The sequence below is a fragment of the Mustelus asterias genome, chromosome 27 (assembly GCF_964213995.1).
Source record: "Mustelus asterias chromosome 27, sMusAst1.hap1.1, whole genome shotgun sequence".
In the NCBI taxonomy this organism is placed as follows: Eukaryota; Metazoa; Chordata; class Chondrichthyes; order Carcharhiniformes; family Triakidae; genus Mustelus; species Mustelus asterias.
Window position 1 is genome coordinate 18,665,154 of NC_135827.1, and position 21,727 is coordinate 18,686,880.

Consider the following 21,727-nt stretch of genomic DNA (forward strand, 5'->3'; position numbering starts at 1 on the left):
TGTCAGGCCTGCTGAGATTTTCCAGCATTTTCTGTTTATGTTTCAGATTCCAACATCCGCAATAATTTGCTTTTATCCTAACATCTTGGCATTCTTGCATTTGTCCTGATAAGGATAAGTGTAAGCTTTAAAGTTTTTGCAACATGTCTCTCTTTCCTGTAATAATCTTAACTGTATCAAGAATTTTTTAATGCAATTTTAATTGTTTCACTGTCCAATTGCACTGGTTCACGGGAGATACTTTCAGCAGTACGCAAATGAGTTTGAGTAGAAACTTGAGCAAAAAAGTTCAATTCAGAAAACTATTACAATTTAAAGCTCAGTTTGTGCTGTGACTGTCAATCGTGTGGAAGTCTTGGCTATTTCAGTTGACCCAAAATAGTTGGATTCACTGAAAAAGATCATGATGTTTGTTCAGTGGATTATTTTCTATGTTACTGCGTTATTTCAGGTATATGATAGATTATTGTTGCAGATCCATCCAAATTTGGATTATGTAAAATGTAGCATGCAACAAATGAAAAATGGCAATTTCTGATGTTTTTTTCTCACATTTGAATGAACAAAGAACAGGAGAGCACAGGAATAGGCCTTTCGGCCCACTAAGTCTGTGCCGACACAGATGCCTTTTTAATCTAATATTTTCTTGCCTCTACATGGTCCATATCCCTCTATTCCATGCCTATTCATGCATCTATCCAGATGCCTCTTGAACGCTGTTATTGAATCTGCTTCCACGACCTTCTCCAGCAGCGCGTTCCAGGCATTCACAACCCCCTGTGTGAAAAACTTGCCCCTTACATCTCTTTTAAACTTTCCTCGTTTCACTTTCAACCTATGCCCCCGAGTAATTGACCCTTCAACCCTTGCCACCTTCAGGGAACTGTGGATCTGCACAGCTAGATCCTCTGTATGCTAATGTTTCTAAGGGCTCTACCATTTACTGTACCTTTGGTGTTTAGGAGTCAACAAATTCCCTCTTGCTCTAAATTGGATATCCTGGTTCCCTGAACCAGAATGGGCTCTACCATTTATTGTACGCTTTCCTTTTGCAGGAGACCTTCCAAATCACATCACCTCACATTTGTCTGGGATAAATCCATCTGCTATCTTTTGGCCCAGGTCTCCAGCCAATTCATACCTTGCTGTATCCTCTGACAGTCCTCCACATTATCCACTACTCCCTCAATTTTTGTATAATCTGCAAATTTACTAATCAGACAACCTATATTTTCCTCCAAATCATTTATACATATTACAAACAACAAGGTCTCCAGCACTGATCCTTGTGGAACACTGTTTGTCACAGACCTCCATTTAGTAAAGTGCCATTCCACTGCCACTCTTTCTGTGCCCAAGCCAGTTTTGTATCCATTTTACCAGCTCACATTGGATCCGATATGACTTCACTTTCTGTATCAGCCTGCCATGAGGAATCTTATCAAAGGCTTTACTAACATCCATGTATACACCATTCACTGCCTTGCCCTGGTCAATTTTGTTTGTCACAAAGAGCTCGATCAAGTTTGAGGTTTGAGAAGTTTGCGATTGAGGTTCATAAGGAGGAGGTGTTAGCAATTCTGGAAAGTGTGAAAATAGATAAGCCCCCTGGGCCGGATGGGATTTATCCTAGGATTCTCTGGGAGGCTAGGGAGGAGATTGCAGAGCCTTTGGCTTTGATCTTTATGTCATCATTGTCTACAGGAATAGTGCCAGAAGACTGGAGGATAGCAAATGTTCAAGAAGGGGAGTAGAGGCAACCCTGGTAATTATAGACCAGTGAGCCTTACTTCTGTTGTGGGCAAAGTTTTGGAAAGGATTATAAGAGATAGGATTTATAATCATCTAGAAAGGAATAATTTGATTAGGGATAGTCAACACGGTTTTGTGAAGGGCAGGTCGTGCCTCACAAACCTTATTGAGTTCTTTGAGAAGGTGACCAAAGAGGTGGATGAGGGTAAAGCAGTTGATGTGGTGTATATGGATTTCAGTAAAACGTTTGATAAGGTTCCCCACGGTAAGCTATTGCAGAAGATACGGAGGCATGGGATTGAGGGTGATTTAGCGGTTTGGATCAGACATTGGCTAGCTGTAAGAAGACAGAGGGTGGTGGTTGATGGGAAATGTTCATCCTGGAGTTCAGTTACTAGTGGTGTACCACAAGGATCTGTTATGGGGCCACTGCTGTTTGTCATTTTTATAAATGACCTGGATGAGGGCGTAGAAGGATGGGTTAGTAAATTTGCAGATGACACTAAAGTCGGTGGAGTTGTGGACAGTGCGGAAGGATGTTGCAGGTTACAGAGGGGCATAGATAAGCTGCAGAGCTGGGCTGAGAGGTGGCAAATGGAGTTTCATGCGGAAAAGTGTGAGGTGATTCACTTTGGAAAGAATAACAGGAATACAGAGTACTGGGCTAATGGTAAGATATTTGGTAGTGTGGATGAGCAGAGAGATCTCGGTGTCCATGTGCATAGATCCCTGAAAGTTGGCGCCCAGGTTGATAGGGTTGTTAAGAAGGCGTACGATGTGTTAGCTTTTACTGGTCGAGGGATTGAGTTTCGGAGCCATGAGGTCATGTTGCAGCTGTACAAAACTCTGGTGCGGCCGCACTTGGAGTATTGCGTACAGTTCTGGTCGCCGCATTATAGGAAGGATGTGGAAGCATTGGAAAGGGTGCAGAGGAGATTTACCAGGATGTTGCCTGGTATGGTGGGAAGGTCTTATGAGGAAAGGCTGAGGGACTTGAGGCTGTTTTCGTTAGAGAGAAGAAGGTTAAGAGGTAACTTAATAGAGGCATACAAGATGATCAGAGGATTAGTTAGGGTGGACAGTGAGAGCCTTTTTCCTCGGATGGTGATGGCTAGCACGAGGGGACATGACTTTAAATTGAGGGGTGATAGATATAGGACAGATGTCAGAGGTAGGTTCTTTACTCAGAGTAGTAAGAGCGTGGAATGCCCTGCCTGCAACAGTAGTGGACTCGCCAACATTAAGGGCATTTAAATGTTCATAGGATAAACATATGGATGATATTGGAATAGTGTAGGTTAGAGAGGCTTCAGATTGGTTTCACAGGTCGGCACAACATCGAGGGCCGAAGGGCCTGTACTGCGCTGTTATGTTCTATGTTTGTGCGACACGACCTCCCCTTCACAAAACCATTCTGCCTATTGCTAATAAGCCAATTTTCCTCCAGATTTGAGTACATCCTGTCCCTAAGAATCTTCTCCAATAATTTCCCCATCACTGATGTAAGGCCCACAGGCCTGTAATTTCCCAGATTGTCTCATCTGGCCTTCCTAAACAGAGGAACAATGTTAGCTCCTCTCCAACCCTCTGCTTCCTCGCCCGTGGCTAAAGAGGATACAAAGATTTTGGTCAAGGCCCCAGCAATTTCTTCCCTTGCCTCTCTCAGTATTCTGGAAAAGATCCTATCTGGCCCAAGGGACTTATTCACCTTAATGTTTTCAAAACCTCCAACATCTTCTTCCTTTTTACCTCAACATGTCATATGATCGATTATTGTTGCAAATAATAAGTTAAGGACCTCATCCACCTCATCTGCTTTTCTGGACTGCATAGGTTTAGTGCAAGGTGCGAAATGTCTGCTGTATGCTGCCAGTTTGAGGTTGTCTTGACCAGAGTTGTAGACTTTTATTTGTTGATTACAGGCAAGAGCTGTGATACTTTGGCAAACTAAAAATCAAGTAACTCACCAGTTTACTAATAGCTGCGTACTCATTGATCGTCAGTCAATTGTGATTGCATTATTACTTAAGATCCCTCCACCTCCCTGTCATAAAATTTAAAAAGAAATGTTGATTAATTTTCAATCAACTCATATATAGGATCATGTTATGTTCATTTTGCAATGCAGTTCACTCTATATAACTGCTTCTTTATTGGTGCGAATTAAAGAGTTTTGAAAAGGGGTTATTGTTTGAGAGAGACATTTAAATCAGAAAATATACCAGAAATATATAACTAGTTCATGACACTTTTGTGTTACACCTCGTTGGTCTTTTATAAACTTTTAAAACTTTTCTTCACTGTTCAATAACTGGAAACATATTTGGAAGTTCAAATTTCAGGGCGGCAGTGGCCTTGTATTAGATGTATACTTGCTCTGGTCTGTTTCGACATTACAGGAATTTCTACTGCCAACTTCTTCCCCTCGTCTTTTAAGATGTCCATTACTGTCTCTTGTCTTGGGAGACAAGAGGTCTGATTAAGAATATAGTGTGACATCTGCAAAACATCAGTTATGATTTCAGGCTGGGGTTCAAGATATTTCCTGTTGCTGACCAGAATGTAATCCATTAAGGCCTCATAGTGAGAAAGAAAGACCTACTGAATTAATTCATTTGGAACACAGGACTGAGGAGGAGGAGTAGGCCATTTGGCCCTTTGGGCCTGCTGTGCCATTAAATGTAATCATGGTTGACCTGATTGTGGTTTCAACTCTACTTTCCTGTCTGCCCCCGTAAGAAGTCTCACAACACCAGGTTAAAGTCCAACAGGTTTATTTGGTAGCAAATACCATAAGCTTTCGGAGTACTGCTCCTTCGCCAGATGGAGTGGAAATGTGCTCTCAAACAGTGCAAACAGACAAAATCAAGTTGCAGAATACTGATTAGAATGCGAATCCTACAGCCAGCCAGGTCTTAAAGGTACAGACAATGTGGGTGGAGGGAACATCATGGCCCCTGTAACCCCAGACCTCCTCATCTATCGAAAATCTATCTATAGAAACGTAGGTGTCAGTTGATATAATTACTATGGATTGATGTTATGATGTTATATGCTTATCTGCACAGTTCCTCGTCTCAACTATGTTGTCAGTTGGGGAGGTTTGAGGAAAAGGCCCTTACTTTCCTATACAAGACCACGAGAGTGTTACCGCTCCTCATTTTTATGCACTTTCCAGTATTTTGTTGTACAGTAGAAGCTTCGAAGCAGTCCACCTGTTCTTTTCTCCCCAAGAGACATTGTGTGATGAAACAGAAATCACAGAAGGGGGGAGCTTTGAAAAATTACTCATAGCCAAAAATGAAAAATTACTCCTTACAGTGACACTCAGTAATGCAACTGCACAACGTAACTTTCTCACTTTCTCTTTGTCTTCAAACACTGGCCTACTATGGGTGCTGAAAATGGAATATCCGAGAGACACCTGTGAAATCAAAACACAGCAAATGTAAGCTCACTTCAAACATGGTCTAGAAATTGGAACTCTCAAACATCTTTCCAGCTATCTGACATAATTAAGGCCACAAAATTCCAAGCCTGTCCCAAATGGGAACTGTGGAGCAGACATACTGAAGAACACCCATAATTTTCATTTAGGAAGCTTCATGGAAGAATCATGTAAAATAAAGATTATTTCAAAGTGAAATTTGCGTAAAGAAAATTGAGAGGAGGGAGTCTGTGATTTTGGTGATTCTATGCACTTGTGGATACTTTCTCCAATAAAATAAATTTGCTATTTGAATACAACTGCCTGAAATCTAAGATCAGTTTACATTTTCAAAAATTCTCCTTCTTTTATAATATGAATAGACTTTATTTAAATTTTATAGACTTACTCTTTTACCTCTGATCCTGTGTTTCAAAGCATTGTGAGTTTACTTTTGTTTTTGTTCTCCTGCTATTGTGTCAAACAACTTCTCTCATCAGTAATGGTGACAGAGCTGAAAAACTATACTTCAATATGATAGTTTTATTTCTTTGAGGGTATATACAGTTAACTCAGAAGTTAGTTGGACAGTACAATATAATAAATGTCATAATCAGTGTAGAGCTATTGAAGTTATCTGCAGTTGTTTAAAGGGATCTTGCACACCATTGTAAATTTACACATAGAGAAACGAGATGAAGTGTATATGAAGGAGTTAAAATAGCCTGTAAATGAAAGACTCCATACACTAGTAGTTTGCCATCATGTGTAATGCATTTTATCTGGTTACAGAGGAACGGAGCATGAAGTTCATTCACCCTGTGAACTCGGTGCCATTCCTCCCTTATAATAAGTATCACATCTGGTTTCAATTTCATCTGGCCTTTCATTGAATCATTGTGCAGTGTTTACGAAGGTGTCCACCCGTGTATACATGTGTGCTGGCAGTCTCCTGCCTGATCATTTGTTTTGCAGGATAGTAAAGTTCTGTCTTGTTGTAAAGTTAAAATAATGAGTCACTCTACAGGGCAAACCTTATTGTGGAGGAGGGGAGAGCCTGTTTCCGTACCGGCAGGTCCCAGAGTTTATTGTTTGCCAACAGGTTAATAGCTAATACTGCCATCGCCCACTTGGCACATCTGTACCGCCAATGTTTGCTCAGGTTGTAGAGCCACACCAAACTCCTCCCACAATGAGGGATCTGAACTGCTCTGGTTCTTAGTTAAAAGTACAGAACACTTGACAGATAGTGTATAATTGTGTGGAGTTACACTAACGTAGTTCTTGGAACAGAGTCTTTCTTCATTCTTGTTGACAGGAAACATCTGTAGTTGGCAATGTGCGAGAGCTGAGGTTACTATAGGACAGTGGTGAAGCATAAAATCAAGGCAGTCAGATATATAATTTGTTGCATGTGCGAGTCAGGCTGATTTCATCTTCCAACATTACTGCGAAAATAATTAAATTGCGAACAAAGGACATATCAAACCTTAAATTGCTCTTTAGGAGTAAAATACGGTCAAACGGGAAAGTTTAAACTCGATTTAGGTGTCTTGTGCTTATTTCATTGTGAATTATGAACATTGGAAGTGAGCGATACCCTGACTGGGACATCCCGGATCAGCTTAATGAGACAACTGCAGCTTGGTATCTGGAGAGGATGCATTATTTGCCAGACGATATTTTAATTTGGATTGAGCCAAATATGGATGAAGAAGAAATCCCAGCAGTGAGTTAATACTACCTGATCTTTGTAAAACTGTTTACACGGGACATGTACATTTTCAAAATATCCTTCATAAGAACCTGTATATTTGAATAAAAAAGAATGATGTATAGGTTAAAAATTGGATTCAGTTTAAGCTAAATATAATTTGGAGATGTGTTAACTCTTTCAATTGGAAATAGTTTCTTTCTATATTAATATATTATGCATTTTTAAAAATATCTTAATGCATATCGCATATTGGTGAGCCTATTTAGTGGTAGAACATGTGTTTATTATTGGGCACATCATCCTGGTAAATGCAGCTTGCCTTCATGTACTCCTTCTCATAAGTGAAAGACAAATTCGCAAACTGGGAATGGAGTCACATTGTGGGATTGCTTATGGTATCAGGGTAAAACAAAATCCTTCAGGCTGCACAGTCATAAGCCATAGTTGTCAGCCAGTGTTCAATTCAAGTGCACTCTTATATTTTTAATATTCTGAAATTTTCTTCCTTCAGCTTTATTTGTTAGTTAAAAAAAACTAAGACTTCCTGCATGGGAAAATTTCAAGTTTTCACAAACTGAACGGGGTGAGACGATATATTGGATGTTCTTATTGTAACTTAGAAGCAGTAATTTACTGTTCACAGGCCGTAGAGGTTGGATTTCCGCAGGGGTTTTCCCAATTGTCTGCTGCAACTTCAGTGCGACATTTGCAGAAACCTTGGAGAAGTTGTGATTATGCAATTGCTGCAGAGTTTCCACAGATCTTTCATTGAAACTATAAAGAAAAAGACAGATGTGCATTTATAAAGTACTTTTCATGATCACTGGACATCTCAGTGCTTTACAGCCAATGAAGTACTTTTTGAAGTGTAGTAATTGTTGCAATATCGGCAATTTGCACACAGCAGAATTCCACAAGCAGCAATTTGAATATGACCAGATAATTGATTTTAGTGACGTTAATTAAAGATAAATTTTGGCCAGGACACTTGGGATAACACAGTATTGTCATCAGATCTTTCGTATCCATGTTTTTATTCTCCTTTAAATTAGAGAAGTTTTTATTTTATCTCTGTTTTCTCAATTTCCTAATCTGATCTTTGTTTCATGCTCTTTATTTCTCTTTCTATATCTGATTTTAAAAATATATATATTTTTGGGACGGGGCTTCACTGACTAGGCTTGGATTTATTGCCGATCCCTAATTGCCATTCACAAGGTGGGAGTGAGCTGCCACCTTGAACCACTGCATTCTGTGTGGTGTTGGTACACCACTGTTAGGGGGAGAGTTCCAAGATTTTTATCTCGCGACAATGAAAGAATGGTGATATGGTTCCAAGTCAGGATGGTGTGTGACTTGGAGAGAGACTTGCTGGCATTGATGTTCCCATACATCTGCCGGCCTTGTCTTTCTAAATGGTAAAGGTCACCGGTTTTGAAGATGTTGTTGAAGGAATCTTAATGAGTTGCTACAGTGCATCGTGCAGATGGTGCATGCTGCAGCTACCGTTATTGCTTGTTAGATAGTGGAGATTGAATTGCTGTGGTGAAGGAGCAAGCACCCATTTATAAAAATATGCAGATAATAGTATAATTTCCAATGAACCCCATTTTCATGAGTTAGGTTTTGTGCCCGGAAGAGGGAAAAGATAAGTTAAACCACCGTGTTTTCCTAAAAGTGGAATCCTTAACTAATTCTCTCTCGATGATTGATGTAGTTTGGAATCACAAATCAAATCCCTTGAACAGCTATAACTTGTTGCAAATTCATGAAGCATCAATGTATTTCCACACGAGATATTGATCTCGTTAAAGTTTGCGATCATCTTGTTCCTCTCTGAGGTCGTGATAATCTTTTCTTCACATCTATTGAAATTATGGATATATTTAAGAATAGTCAAATATTCTTCCCAAGTTTTGGACATTGGTTATATTGTACTTTCTGAAAAAGAGTTAATGATAACATTTGCGATATATGTAACCGAGGTTCTGAGTTGATTAGCTGACTGGATGGTTCGTGATGCAGAGTGACGACAACAGCGCTGGTTCAATTCCCGTACCATCTGAGGTTATTGACGAAGGCCCCACTTTCTCAACCTTGCCCCTCGCCTGAGGTGTGGTGATCCTCGGGTTAAAATCACCAGCAGTTGGCTCTCCCCCTCAAGGGGGAGAGCAGCCTATGGTCATCTGGGAATAGGGCAACTTTACCTTAACCTCATTGAAGAAATATATCGTTAGTGAGTGACCTTGGATATGAACTCAGCCATACTTTATCAGTCATATGGCCCAGTGCACATGTTGGGACCTGGCCATTTGTCTCTTCAGGTTCCAGTCTTCCTACCCTGAACAGATCTGATTTAAGGCTGTGAAAATCTTTTCACGTTGATCACAATGAATTTCTTTGAAATTCTATTGCAAGTTTAAAACAGATGAGAAATGGCTTAATCATGATACTTGTAGGATGCTAGACTAGTTAATTTGTTTGCTTTTGCTTATAATAGCCTTAACCAAACTATATAATACAGCTCTGGATGGGCAGTGTAAGATTGGTAAATATCCATTCAACAGAAATATTTACATGCCCAATATTTACTTAGCTGAATAACGGTTAATTCCATTTTCGCATTGTATCTGTCGTGTGTGGTTAGGATTTTTGATTAGTTAAAAATGAATTGTTCCAGTTTTCACCATGGACTGTTAATTGGGCTGTTATATATGGTATTAGAATAGTTTGTTTCCGCTGTCAGAAATAAGGCATAGGCCTCACAAAAGTGAACTTTACTAATAAACTTTACTGGTAAACGTTTGTCTGTTTTTGAGCCCTGATACATCCACCATCCTTGTAGTCTCTCTGTTTTAAACAGCCAGTTTCATACCTTGTTCTTGACTAGTCATTACTGGAACCAGGTTGTAGAAAATTAAACTATGATATATAGAGTATGTAAATCATAAGAAATCATGGAAAAATTAAAGAGTTAAATCTGTCGACTCCACTAGTCATGTATAATTGGTTCTTTATGGATTTTGTCAACATAATTATTGTCCTGAGGGAAACAATGATCATAGATGAAATGCCCTCCAAAAAATTCTGAGAAATTTCACTCTAAAAGATCAAAGAAATCTTGGATATATCAATCCAGATAGGTTTTCAATAAGTTCTGAAAAGCTAAGTTAAAAACAGAAAATACTGGAAATAAACAACAGATGAATATTTTGAATCTCCAGCATTTTGATTCTAGACCTTCGTTAGGATGAAAACTGAAAGAGAAACAAGCAACGTAATAAACTCGCCAAGGCCAGTTATCCGGCACAACACTGATTTATTAAAATAAAAGAAAGGTCATGTCTGCAGCTAACAACAAATCAAGGCTTGTGCTCTGGACCTACATAACTCTCAGTCCTGGCTGAGAGTGCAGGTCCCACCACTCGTCTTTCTCTGGGCGTGCTCCCACCCATTTAATAGGGAAACTTGCAGTCCATGAAGCCATGGGGAGATCTATTACCGACGGCCATGTCCTTTCCCCCCATTCCCCCCTTCACCACTACCACCCCAGGTCCACTCACCCACTACTCCTGCTGGGAAGGAGTTATTTTTGCCGCTTGGCAACTGGTTCACAAACAGCCAGAGGCGACACCGGATCTGGAGGAGTGAATCTAATTGGGGACTTCCATTTTTAGAGGGAACGCCCAAGTGTCACTGATGCAGGTTCCTCTTCAGGGTTTGTTTCACTCGGGGCACCTGTTTCCTCAACTTCTATCTCTGAGTCTGTTTCTTAGCCGTCTGGAAGAGCAGGTTTTGGGCTAGCCTTGAGCTGTTGTCCTAAACTGGTGGTGGCCATCTCCATGGCTGGTAGGAAAGTCTTTTCTAGGCCAGACTCTCTGCTCCTCAGGTGTATAGGTGTTTTTTCATGACCTTGTTTTGGATTTTCACGACTTTGTCTTGGATCTTCACTTTGTAGGACACTGGCTCCGTTTTCTCTGTTATGATCCCTGGAACCCAGCCAGAACCACATCAGCATTCCTCATGTAGAATTAATCACTTATTTCAAACACCTTCTCTGCTCTTGCAGAGTTGGAATTTCTTTCTGGTTCTTTTGCCCAGACTCCACCCTCCCCACCAGATTTGGGAATAGTAGACTGAGTCTCGTACGAAGCCGAAGTTCTGCTGGAGTGCTTCATGTCATAGTGTGTTGGATGGCTCTGGAATTAAATAAGAATCGTGCCAATTTGGTCCCTATAGGTGCCACAAGCTGTTTCTTCATGCTAGTTTTAAAAGTTTGCACCACCCATTCTGCCAGCCCATTTGAGGATGGGTGGTAGGTGCCATTTTAACATGTTTGATGCCATTAGAAAGCATGAAGCTTTGGAATTTGCTACTGATGAAGGCAGTGCCATTGTTGGACACCAGACTAATGCCAGGTATACAGAAGCACTGTCTTAACATAGAATCTTTTATAGAATCCCTTAGCTTCTCTATTGCGGCATGCAAAGTAGTAGAATTTGTGCAGTGTACCTCTAACTGTTTAGAGTTTGCATCTACCAGGATCAAAAACATGGAGCTCTTAAAAGGCCCTGCATGGTCCATGTGCATTCTCGCCCATGGCCTCCCTGACCATTCCCATGGTTGCAAAAAGGCTGAAAGAAGAAGCTTTTGATTCTCCTGGCATAGATCGCACAGTCTTACTGATGTCTGAGTTAAGGCCAGACCACCAGACATAGCTCCAGGCCAGCATTTTCATTTTCAATATTCCAGGGTGGCCACTATATAATTCCTTAAGTATTGTTGAACACCATCCTGGATGATGGACAATCGCTTCAGATCCCAGAGGTTTATACCACCCTCCACACTGAGTCCATCCTTTTCAGTCAGTTAGGGCTTCAACTCTTCTGAGGATCATCCTTGGAGTTCGCCATTTAAGATCATGTGCTTCACTTTTGATAAAGTTGGGTCTCTGAGTCCAGGTTTTAATCTGCTTTCCAGATATCAGTGGGTCTCTTTAAAGATTTAAAGTAATCCAGTGGAGGAGCAGGACTCATGGGCAGCGGAAGGTGACAAAGCATTGGCAATTCGGGTCCAAGAGTGATGCTCTAAAAGGAATTTGTAAGCAGCAAGTGGCAGAGCCCAACGCTGTATCTGGATGGAAGCATTAGGGGTAATAGCCTCATCCTCTTTGAATAATCCAGGTAGAGGTTTGTGGTCTGTCACTATTATAAAGTGCCTACCATAGACGTACTGATGATTTTTTTAAATGCAAAAGATAACCACCAATCCCTCTTTCTCAGTTTGTGAGTACCTCTGTTCAGCATCTGAGGGTCCTAGATGCATATGCTGTGGGTCTTTCTGTTGCCCATCTTTTGCATGTTTCTCAATATTAACAACTTCCCCTTATTAGTCTCCTGGCTTGGTAACATTAAGCACTTAATATTACTGGATATCCCTTTTCTCCAATTCACTTACAAATAATGTAAACAGAGGACTTAGAATAAGACCTTGAATTACAACTTGCGACTTTCCTCCCCCTCATCGTATGATCCCTGAAAGCGTCACCCATGGAACTTTTTCAAGTACGTTCTGTAAATGTGTGTAGGTTATGCATCCAATTTTATGCATCATTATCTTCTGATTTTTGGGTATGACTTCTGTATCAGTAAGCACCTTATTGAAGAAGATTCAGTACACAAAGTACCGCATATTTACACGAAGAGGAAAGTGGAATCCTTTTCCAGATTAAAAAGTCATAAAATTGAATCAAATGATTAAAGAATTTCCTTTGCTGCTTTGTTTTAACAATGTGGGTGTTATATTGCATAACATCTTTTCACCCCATTTGCAATAGGTAGAATTCAGTGACCCCTTATAATGTATTTGAATTCTCTCGTAAAGTTTCAGTCAATCTTTTGCACCATGCGTGTGTGTTAGAGCGTGAATATGTTGTGCTGCACAATGGAAGGTCATCAGGGCAGCCTCCCACTTGCTGCATTTCCGATTTCACCCAAAGGACACTGCTGCCTAGGAGTAGACAACTGGTCAATTTCTCCCGAACAGTAGAGTAGACAGTGAGTGAAGCAAGTGAATGGAAGCAAAGTATATGCAGTCACCTGAAGTGTAGTTTCCAATCCTATTTTGTCTCTTCTGTCAAAACCTGTTAATTTCATTAGATCTGTTGCCTTCATGGTTTTAAATCAGATTTAGTTGAAGAAGATAGATTTTTTGGCAACCAGGAAAAAAAAGAATTTTATTTATATCGTACCTTTCATGTCTTCAGGGCATCATAATGTACTTTGGAAATGTAGTGACTGTTGAGAAACATAATAGCAAATTTGTATCGGTCCCACAAACAGCAGTGAGATAAATGACCAAATAAGTTGTTTTTTTCTGATGTTGGTTGAGACTTAAGTTTTGACAAGGAAACCAGAAGAGCTCATGCTTTTCTTCATGTAGTGAAATAAATTCATATCTATCCATCTGAGGGGGCAGTCAAGATGCCAGTTTAATGCATCGTCCAACAGTGCAAAGCTGTTCTGCAATGTCACCCCAGATTACAAGCAAATCAGTAGTGCATATTCTAATGTGGTATGAAGAAATAGCTCAGTCTGCAAACAAGGCCAACTTTAAATGTAGTTGTTATGTATAAAGCAACTACTGCCTAAATTAATCAATGATAGGTGGTCTTTTGGAGTGTTTCTAATCTATCTTGCTGGCTTCATTCGTTCTTACCTTAGAAGGAGAGTTTTGGTTCAATTAAGGGAGAGTTTTGGTTTAATTTCTTGTATATGTAGCAGTCTGGATTGATTGGAATTAGCAGTTATGGTGCAACTAAACTATTTGTACAGAATTCAAATTGCAATTTCTGATTTTAAGTCAGAAAAAGTTGTGTTTATGCCTCTGGGAATCATGTGCGTATGAACGGCAAGCAATTATATTTAGTGCAGTCTTGCATAGACTTCACAAACTATTTTGGAACATCTCACTTCGTGCGAGTCAAGAGACACTAAAAGTAGCACTATTTAAATTTCATGATTATGGAACACTGTGAATTGTTTTCAATAATTGAAAACAATGGACAGTAGAGTGGTTAACACTGCTGCCGCACAATACCGGGGACCTGGATTCAATTCCAGCCTTGGGTGACTGTCTGTGTGGAGTTTGCACGTTCTCCCTGTGTCTCCGTGGGTTTCCTCCGGTTTCCACCAATACCCCAAAGATGTGCAGGTTAGGTGAATTGACCATATAAATTGCCCCTCAGTGTCAAAGATGTGTAGATTAGGTGGATTAGTCATGGTAAATGCACAGGGTTGTGGGGATAGGGCAGAGGTGAGGGCCTGGGTGGGATGCACTCGAGTCGATGCAGACTCAATGGGCCTGATGGATTCTTTCTGCACTGTAGGGATTCTATGAAATCACATCATAAGTCACTTCACCAGACAGACTGTGTGTAGAAAGGGATAATGCTTCTCATGAATAATATTTCAATTACCAGTCCAACCAAAAAAAGGTCGACAATTGTAATCATTTGTAAATTTTGCAATCAAGACCTGCGTGGGATGCTCAAAAGGCAGTTGCAATAAATCACTGTTGGTGGTTTCCCTGTAAACAGGATTTACAAGATAAAAATTTGCAACTATAAACATATAAAGGGAGGGAGGAAACTTTCATCAATGTTTAAAGATTACATGAGTATTCTCTTCAGTTCTGGACCAGAGGCTGGTTACTTGGGAACTTGTGTGTCTGGGTTTGAAATTTATCCAGTTAGTTTTGAGACTTGGATTGAAGAAAAGTCAGTGCATTTTAATGTTTTGGAACTGGCATGTATTGGATCACTATTATCAACTCGGGTTCTAACTTTTTTTCAATGTTTCATCAAATACATCCAGAAACATGTGTTTGATTTAGTCGACCCCCTTGTCTCATTTTGTATTTTTGTAAAGGTGCTTTTGGTCCTTTTCATTTTACATCTGGGCAACATTTTGAGACACTTTTTACATCTAGGGGGTTTATTTGGACCACCACAATCCTTGGGTCTGCCTTCATTGGACTGTTGATTTGGGCAGGGAAATTTGGATTGCAGATGGTGGCTGTCATAGTGAAATATCCGATAAAATGCAGGATGCTCTTTCTTCATTTGACTATTCATCTGACAACCAGGTATAAGTTTGGTTTGAGGAGTTAAATTTATTGTTGCTCTTAGAATGTTTAATTTATGAACTGCCATTTGGCAATTTGAGGATTATTTTTGGCTGCATTGCTCAACTGGCTTGAAACTACATTCCTAGTTTTGTTTACTTTTGTAATGACAGCCTGATAAAATAGTACCAGGTACCAGCTTCCACCAAGTCCTGTGAGGTAAAATATTAACAGGCAATATACATTGCCATATCAGGAAGATTGCCTGGTATCTACTTGTTATGTATGAAAAATATGAGGAAATTGTAACACAGTATGCAAATAGCACAAACTGCTACTTTTAACACCATGCCAATCATCTGTTGTTGCCAGGTATCATCATTGTTTGGCCCCTTATAACATTCTACAAGTTGCTGGGGTGTTGATGGACATTCCCACTGGTTCATATACAATTACCATTGCTCTGAAGTCTTTTCCTATTATTAATGAGCCACCCTGGTACCCTCTCTACAGAACACACAATCCTGTTTGTCACCTTATGAGCCACCTAAGAACCTTGTCACCTAGGCTGTCAAAATTCCTGAGACCAGCTCCTGCCTCACAAACCTCACACTTTAAGATCTTTGCATTCAGCCAACTCTCCGTATTTCACCAGCTTTACTTCATTCCATTTTAAATTTTGTCACCCCTATAAGCCTGGGAATGCTGCATTGATGAAACATATGCCTTGCAATGTGACATGATCTGCAGATGAGGTGTTCTCATCATTAATAGTCTTTTAAAATTGTGCTCTTACTAGGACTGATGTCAAACGGAGGCAGAAAGTCTGGGAGTACTTTGACATATTCTCTTACCTCCATTTAAAACAATATACCATACTTGAATGATTTTCTGGAGTGATGTGGCTCTAGAACACTTGTCAGTGATTGGAGTTGTTTAGTATATCTATTATTGATGTTACGGAGTGGTCTAGGAGTAGGAGACAAACTGTCAGATTTCTGTCCATTTAGAGTTATCTTTCATTTTTAAAACCATGGATATTTTTTCTGGATATGTATTATTTGAAGATGGAACAGTTGAGCATTTTAAATAAGGATGTTCAAACCCTTTTTCACTTCAGTATTCTTTTTTTCTGTCAATTTCTCTTGCACTTTTGGTTGAACAGTTGGTACTAATGATCTCACTGAAGCGATTGGCTGGGAGGAGTTTCAGGGTCCAGATGTGTGAAGGGGCTGAATTGTTTGAAATAACAAGTTAGTGAAAGTAACTCTGGTTAACTCAGTCTGTGCTAACCCACCCTCAGCTCTGGGACCAAAAACTCAAGTATCACCAAGAGTCCGTTTTTGAGCAAAAATATATTACAGATAAAAGCAGAATACTGGAGATGCTGGAGATCTGAACTAAAAACAGAAAATGCTGGATAAGCTCAGCAGGTCTGGCAGCATCTGTGGAGAGACACAGAGTTAATGTTTCAGACCAAACTGACCCTTCTACAGAACAAATATTACAGACATTGACTGAAAAAAAACAAGCATTTTTTAAACTGGCTTTGACGGTAAATCTCCCTGTTTATGTTGGTCTTCAACATTTTATCTTCTGCAGTCTTGTTGTTTATATCGGTCATTTGTAATAATTCAATTCAAATGTATTTTTTGCCCTCCATTTTTCTTCCCTTCCCTCCCCCACCCCAAGGCCACTCACCCCAAAGCATCCTCCTCAATCCTGGAGGGCGAGGCGGACGGGAACACAGGCTTCTCTTTGACGACTTCTTCTGATGATTCTCCATGTTCAGTTGATAGGAGTTGTGCTTGCTGCGGGGTGAGTTGGACGATGTTTTTCCACCGTCCCACCTTGTGGCCCTGTTGAGAACAAACAACCATTGCGCATGTGGCTGGCAGATTGGACTGGCAGTAGGTACTGGAACTCCAATCTGTAACCATAGGTTTGCAATGCAAGTGTCCTATTTGCTATTCTACTGGGCTATTCATACAATCCATACCTCCATTCTAACTTGATTCTCCTTGAGCACAGGTAGAATTTTCCCTTGAGACAATTGTTCTAATTTGAATTGACTCCTGACTAGAATTTAAATTATAATTGATGAAAAACTGGAAACTATTTCATCAAAGAGACTGTTTATGTCTGGTTTATGTGTCTGGTGTATAACTTTCTCACTTGTTTCATTATTGTCCTTTTGATATAAGTTACATGCTTCCAGTTGGAGCATCAAGGGATATTCCTGACGCTATGTAATATACACCAGTGTTTACAGTATTTGTTTTTCAGTTACGTTAACCTGCAGGGATAATCTACAGAAGTGATAGTTTAAAGTACATGTTGAATGTGCAATGCCTGAAACTACAGAAACAGTTACTGAGTTTCATTTATACACTTCAAGCTAAAGAATAGAATGGAGAATTTTCTATCTCTTGCACTCAAATGACATGTTTTAACCTTAGTCTCACTAAAGCACCCACTATTATATCACCCTGACATTTCTATTACAACACAAGCCATTTAACCATCCACATAAATGAGATTTTGATTTTGTGCTGACTATAGGGTACTTTTTGGATTGTGGGCTTATTTTGGGTGGACCCCTTACAACCAACAGTCTGAGACTTGGATTATTGTGGGTTAGGTTGAGGCTTACCTGAGACCAGAGAAGAGAGACCATTGACACACTCACTCCACCGTCCTATCCAATGCCTGTAGTAATAATAGCACGGACACTATTAATCATGTGAATTCCTGCTTTCAGCTGTCGAGTTTCCAAAAGCTTGTAACAGGCTGAAGCAATAGAATCTCAAAAGATTACCTCAACTTTTTTAACCTTTTTTAGGTGACAAGTAGACATTTAATTTTATCTACCAGAGGAAGGAGCACAATACATTTATTTTTAAATAAAATGGTGTCAGGATGAATTTCACACAAGTTCTTAACTCACATGGCTGCCTGGCACAGTTACAGTCTGGTTACAGTCATGATCCTGCTGAGAAACATAAATATCCAGCATGCAGTATAACAGTGACAAGTTCAAGAGAAGACTTCCAAAGATTTAATTTTTGATGAAAAAATAAATTATTTCAGCAACCTTATATGTCCCAGCTTAATTAAGTTTCAGCCTTGGCATTGCTCCTTGCTCACTATGGTTATGGAGATTTATGTAAGAGTAGAATAATCCAACAAAATGGGCAGTGTTTTCCAATAAACTGCCATCTTCTTGTCAATGGATGCTGTTACTGTCTCGATGTTGTGTCACCAACTTGCACTTGATACACGAGGGAATTGGTTAGTGCCTTTGGCTAGACTGTTTTTTCTGTCAAGGGACTGCTTTTAAATCTAACCCAGAATGATAAATGAAAGCCTCCTTCTGCAAAGGCCCAACGCAAAATCAAATTGGTGAGTCTCAACCAAATGTCTACAGGGCCCAGATGTCAAGGTGCTGCAAATTTGCAAATGTGGGAATGCTTCTGAAATTTGATACAAGGCATATGATTCCACCAGTATAAAGGGATCCTTACTCTGCATGTAACCTGGGCCTGCTGCTATTACAAGATACCAGAATAGGAAATTATTTATTATCCAATGATAATAAGAATCTCACAATGGACCCAGTGGCAGCCTTCTGTGCTGTAATATTCTATGATGTTGATGTTCAATAGCAGAGGAAAATTTAAAAATTTGCATCGGGAATTTCACAAATGGAGGGGTACAGAAGGAAGGCAATGGAAAGAAAATGGCTGGGAGTGTGTTCAAATGTCTAACACACTCTCTAGTTTCAAGTGATTAGAAACCAGTCAGGGGTCACGGCCACATAAAAAGCGTTCCATATTTCAGAAGGGGAGGCAATGGCCTAGTGATATTATCGCTGGACTATTAATCCGGAAACTCAGCTCATGTTCTAGTGACCTGGGTTCGAATCCCACCACGGCAGATGGTGGAATTTGAATTCAATGAAAAAAATCTGGAATTAAGAATCTACTGATGACCATGAAAACATTGTCGATTGTTGGAAAAATCCATCTGGTTCACTAATGTCCTTCAGGGAAGGTCTGGCCTACATGTGACTCCAGAGCCACAGCAATGTGGTTGATTCTCAACTGCCCTTAGGCAACTAGGGATGGGTAATAAATGCTGGCCAGCCAATGATACCCATGTCCCACGAATGAATAAAAAAACCTTTCAGAATTGCTGATGATATGCCCCTGGCATGAGTTCATAAGCACTCAGGATTGCACCCTTAGTCTGTTTATGACCAGCAGTCACTTCAGAGGCCAGTGTGGAGATCTCTTGGACTTTTCCTGTTAACTGACCCTGGATCATCAGAGTCCACACTTTCTGAGGTAAATTGTAGCTGATCTGCTACTTTTTTGAAAAGCAGTAAAGAATGATTCTACATTGCCCTCTTTGATTTGGGAACAAATTTGGAGAGTTGTAGAGCCTCGAGGCCTGTTTTAGAGTTCTGGGGATTTGGGCTATCATTATCAAGGTGCATGCAACTTCAAGGTGCATTTGGTCTTTATCTCTCTATACTTGCAGCTCTAATTCCAACTTCTATAGCTGGAGATTATGTTCTTCACTTCCTTTTTGTGCTTGTCTTTCCTCCCTTTCTATCTGGGCTTTAAACTCCATCTCAGTTTTCAGCTTCTCCAGCTCTGTTTTGGCTAAAGTAACACAGTTTGGTTCTGAATCAGTTTCTGCTGCCTGTTCTGACTCTCGACTGAATTCAGAATTCTCAGCCAGCTGGTTCTTTGTCTAACTTGGGGGTCTTAACTCCTACCTGCTTAGCAGTGGTTTTGGTTCCCACTCCTGATGTCAGGCTGACTGGTCTGTAATTCCTCGTTTTCTCTCCCTTTTTAAATAGTGAGGTTACATTAGGCACCCTCTAATCAATAGAAACTGTTCCAAAGTATATAGAATCTGGGAAGATGACTACCACTGAATCTAGTATTTCTAGGGCCACTTCCGTAAGTACTCAGAGATGTAGATTACTTGCAGATTGCCTGGACTCTTTAGCTAGAACAATAGTTGATTTCTTAATACCTTCCTCTTTGTCCTCCCTTGACCAAGAACTCTCTCTAATGTTGTTTCTCAAAGCTCTTCCTGGGAGCCTGTACCCAACATGGCTATTCTCACTCAGACATTACACAGTTCCAAAGTTTAAAATGGCTGCTATCTCAAACTGTCAATCATGCTTCTGTATTAGATAATGGGCATAGTCCCATCCATTGTCTTATTAGCCGAGGAAATTAACCTTTTAAATATCTTGGCCCTTAACTTGAATGGATTCCCATTCTCCCAAGGATGTAAGAAAGCAATATTCACACTTCCAGGGAAGCCACAGTGAGTTTTGGTTTACCATTGTGGAAATGGGAATTGAATTTCAAATGTCTTCATGTGTCTGGATATGTCTACCTGCAATCTACTTGGAGCCTTATAAAGATTGACCACATTGCAGTTGAAAAAGGTCAGGTGACCTTTGGCGGCCATCCTTAAGACGACTTGTCCATTTAAAAGGAAGATTAGCTTTTCTTAACAAAAAGCTATAATATCAGAACTACATGTTTGTGACATGGGCTTATATGAAATCATCCAAGCTGTGTTTGTAACTCCTGCTCTTCAAGCTTCAAATAAAACAAATTCCTACATTAGATAGCAAATTGCCATGTACAGCATGGTATGGGTACTCTGCCTGAAGGCATGTCTTTACTTCATTGTCTGCTGATGCTTCATCCTGAGCTATTTTCTTGACCGTTTATGTCAGTATTGGTTTGCCTACAAGTCTCTGGCGGCACGTCAAGGAGGCAAGTCTCAAGTCTGCCTCAGCTGGATCAGGAATCAAGCTCGTGCTGCTGGCATTATTCTGATGACATCAACAAGTTCCATCCCACCATCAGGCTCACCATAGACTACTCTCCGGAATCGGTTGCATTCTTGGACACGCGCATCTCCATTAAGGACGGTCACCTCAGCACCTCACTGTACCGCAAGCCCACGGATAACCTCACGATGCTCCACTTCTCCAGCTTCCACCCTAAACACGTTAAAGAAGCCATCCCCTACGGACAAGCCCTCCGTATACACAGGATCTGCTCGGATGAGGAGGATCGCAACAGACACCTCCAGACACTGAAAGGTGCCCTCATAAGAACAGGATATGGCGCTAGACTCATTGATCAACAGTTCCAACGCGCCACAGCGAAAAACCGCACCGACCTCCTCAGAAGACAAACACGGGACACAGTGGACAGAGTACCCTTCGTTGTCCAGTACTTCCCCGGAGCGGAGAAGCTACGGCATCTCCTCCGGAGCCTTCAACATGTCATTGATGAAGACGAACATTTCGCCAAGGCCATCCCCACACCCCCACTTCTTGCCTTCAAACAACCGCACAACCTCAAACAGACCATTGTCCGCAGCAAACTACCCAGCCTTCAGGAGAACAGTGACCAAGACACCACACAACCCTGCCACAGCAACCTCTGCAAGACGTGCCGGATCATCGACACAGATGCCATCATCTCACGTGAGAACACCATCCACCAGGTACACGGTACATACTCTTGCAACTCGGCCAACGTTGTCTACCTGATACGCTGCAAGAAAGGATGTCCCGAGGCATGGTACATTGGGGAAACTATGCAGACGCTGCGACAACGGATGAATGAACACCGCTCGACAATCACCAGGCAAGACTGTTCTCT

At 40.6% G+C, this 21,727-nt stretch overlaps 1 protein-coding gene across 3 annotated transcripts in view; it reads left to right on the plus strand.

Annotated features, from left to right (window-relative positions):
- Nucleotides 1–21,727, plus strand: part of LOC144479859 (protein Aster-B-like) — a 669,932-nt gene that overhangs the window by 596,402 nt on the left and 51,803 nt on the right. The window contains exon 1 of one of the 3 annotated variants that reach the window (XM_078198865.1): nucleotides 6,552–6,908. The exons of the other annotated variants lie outside the window; for them this stretch is intronic. Within the exon in view, the coding sequence (XP_078054991.1) occupies nucleotides 6,756–6,908 (153 nt within the window). The 5' untranslated portion in view covers nucleotides 6,552–6,755. Of the gene's footprint in view, nucleotides 1–6,551; nucleotides 6,909–21,727 lie in introns of those variants that run through there. 3 annotated transcript variants of the gene reach the window in all.